Below are 1471 nucleotides of genomic sequence, written 5' to 3'. Positions count from 1 at the left end.
CTCTGAGAACCTGTACACGAACCAAACACCATACAGAAAGGAAGGAAAAGTCACTGGAGTATCTGCTTACCTGTCCCTGAGCCCCATCCTGGCCCCTTCTCCCCCAGCACTTTCCCTTTCTCTTTCTCTAAATGCAAGTCCTCTTGCTCCTGGCTCCTCCCCATTGAATAACTGCCAAATAGCTTTGTTTTGTTTCATAGTAAAGTCCTTCCCAGTGCAGAGAACTTCCTGGCTGGTGTGAGGAGCAGCCGGGACCACAGAGGTGGTGGAGAGATGTCCCTCATCTGCGACCAGCTTTCTGTTGTGAACCCAGTGAGTTCCCAGGCAGTGGGCACAGGCGATGGTACAGGGATGAGCCAAGGAAGCCACTCTGGGTCTCTGAGGAAACCAGGCTGGGGTGGCAGAGGGTGCATGGGGGGCAGACATGCCGGATGGGACAACCTCTGCCCCAGGCCGGTCTCACCTGCCTCTCAGGACTGAGGGATGATAATCACCCGCATTGGGGCATTGACAGATGGTGCTGAGCTCCCTTTGGGCACCTGTCCTGTCCTGGGTGCTGAGGGGAGAAGGGCACTGGTCAGCCCTGGGAGAGTGGGGCTTTGTTGGAATGAAAGGGGAGGCCAGCAGGGCTTCCCGGGGAGCCTAGCAGCCCGGCTTGGGCACTGACTTAGGAGATGGCCTCCCTGGGTTCAGCCGTTTCCTAGCTCGGTGACCTCAGGTGAGCTGCTTTTACTTCTCTGGGCCTCAGTTTCCACATCTGTAAAATAGGGGTAATCCTTGACCTGTCCCCCAGGATTGGGGTAAGGATGCAGGTAGCATATCTAGAGTGTTTTCATGGTGCCTGGCACGCGGTGGGGGCCTTTGAAGCGTTGCGCATGATTAGGAATCTGGAGGCAGCAGGGAAGACCTCCTGAGGGGGGGTCTGCTCCCTGGGGGGTGAGTTATCAGGGGCAGGTCCAGGGTGTGTGCAGAGGGGCCCTCTGGGGAGTGAGAGAGGAGGGGGCGGCCCTGCAATGTGGGATGCAAATGGCTGCCTTTCCCAACTTTTGGTCATATGTGTGGCCCTGTCTGGGTGGCTGTGTAAACCCTCTGAGCTTTGTTATCCCCACGCCATCCATGGGAACCTGAGGCTCAGAGGCGTTGAGGCCACTTCCCAGGTGTCCCCAGATGGTCAAGAAGGAGGGTGCCTTGATTCACCCGAGAAGGGGAGGCGCCCACAGGGAGAGCAGTAATGGGGGAAGGCAGGCAGGTGGCAGCCCCAGGCCCAGGAGGTCACTGTGCCCTGGACCGGCCCGTGGAAGCCTCTCCCAGCCTCTGTAAACAGGGCCGGGAGGAGGAGTGAGAGAGCCCTTCCTGGGTGTGGTGTGGGGAAGGCGGGTGGCCTCAGGGTGAGAGCGTGTCCCCTTAGGCTCATTGTAAAATGGGAGGTCCCAGCCTCCTTCCAGGCACTGCCATTTTCTTATCTTGGTGA

The 1471-nt window shown here is 58.5% G+C and overlaps 1 protein-coding gene across 2 annotated transcripts in view; it reads left to right on the top strand.

Annotated features, from left to right (window-relative positions):
- The first annotated feature begins 41 nt into the window (after positions 1-41).
- The window catches only part of LOC102247188 (galectin-9-like), a 13437-nt gene continuing 12007 nt past the window's right edge, over positions 42-1471 (top strand). The window contains exon 1 of one of the 2 annotated variants that reach the window (XM_005876914.2): positions 42-312. In XM_005876914.2, coding sequence (XP_005876976.1) covers positions 274-312 — 39 coding nt within the window. In that variant the 5' untranslated portion in view covers positions 42-273. The remainder of the gene's footprint in view (positions 313-1471) is intronic. The other variant, XM_005876915.2, reaches the window with a different exon arrangement.

This window comes from Myotis brandtii, unplaced genomic scaffold (assembly GCF_000412655.1).
Source record: "Myotis brandtii unplaced genomic scaffold, ASM41265v1 scaffold50, whole genome shotgun sequence".
NCBI lineage: Eukaryota > Metazoa > Chordata > Mammalia > Chiroptera > Vespertilionidae > Myotis > Myotis brandtii.
This window is presented reverse-complemented; position numbering and strand designations above follow the sequence as displayed.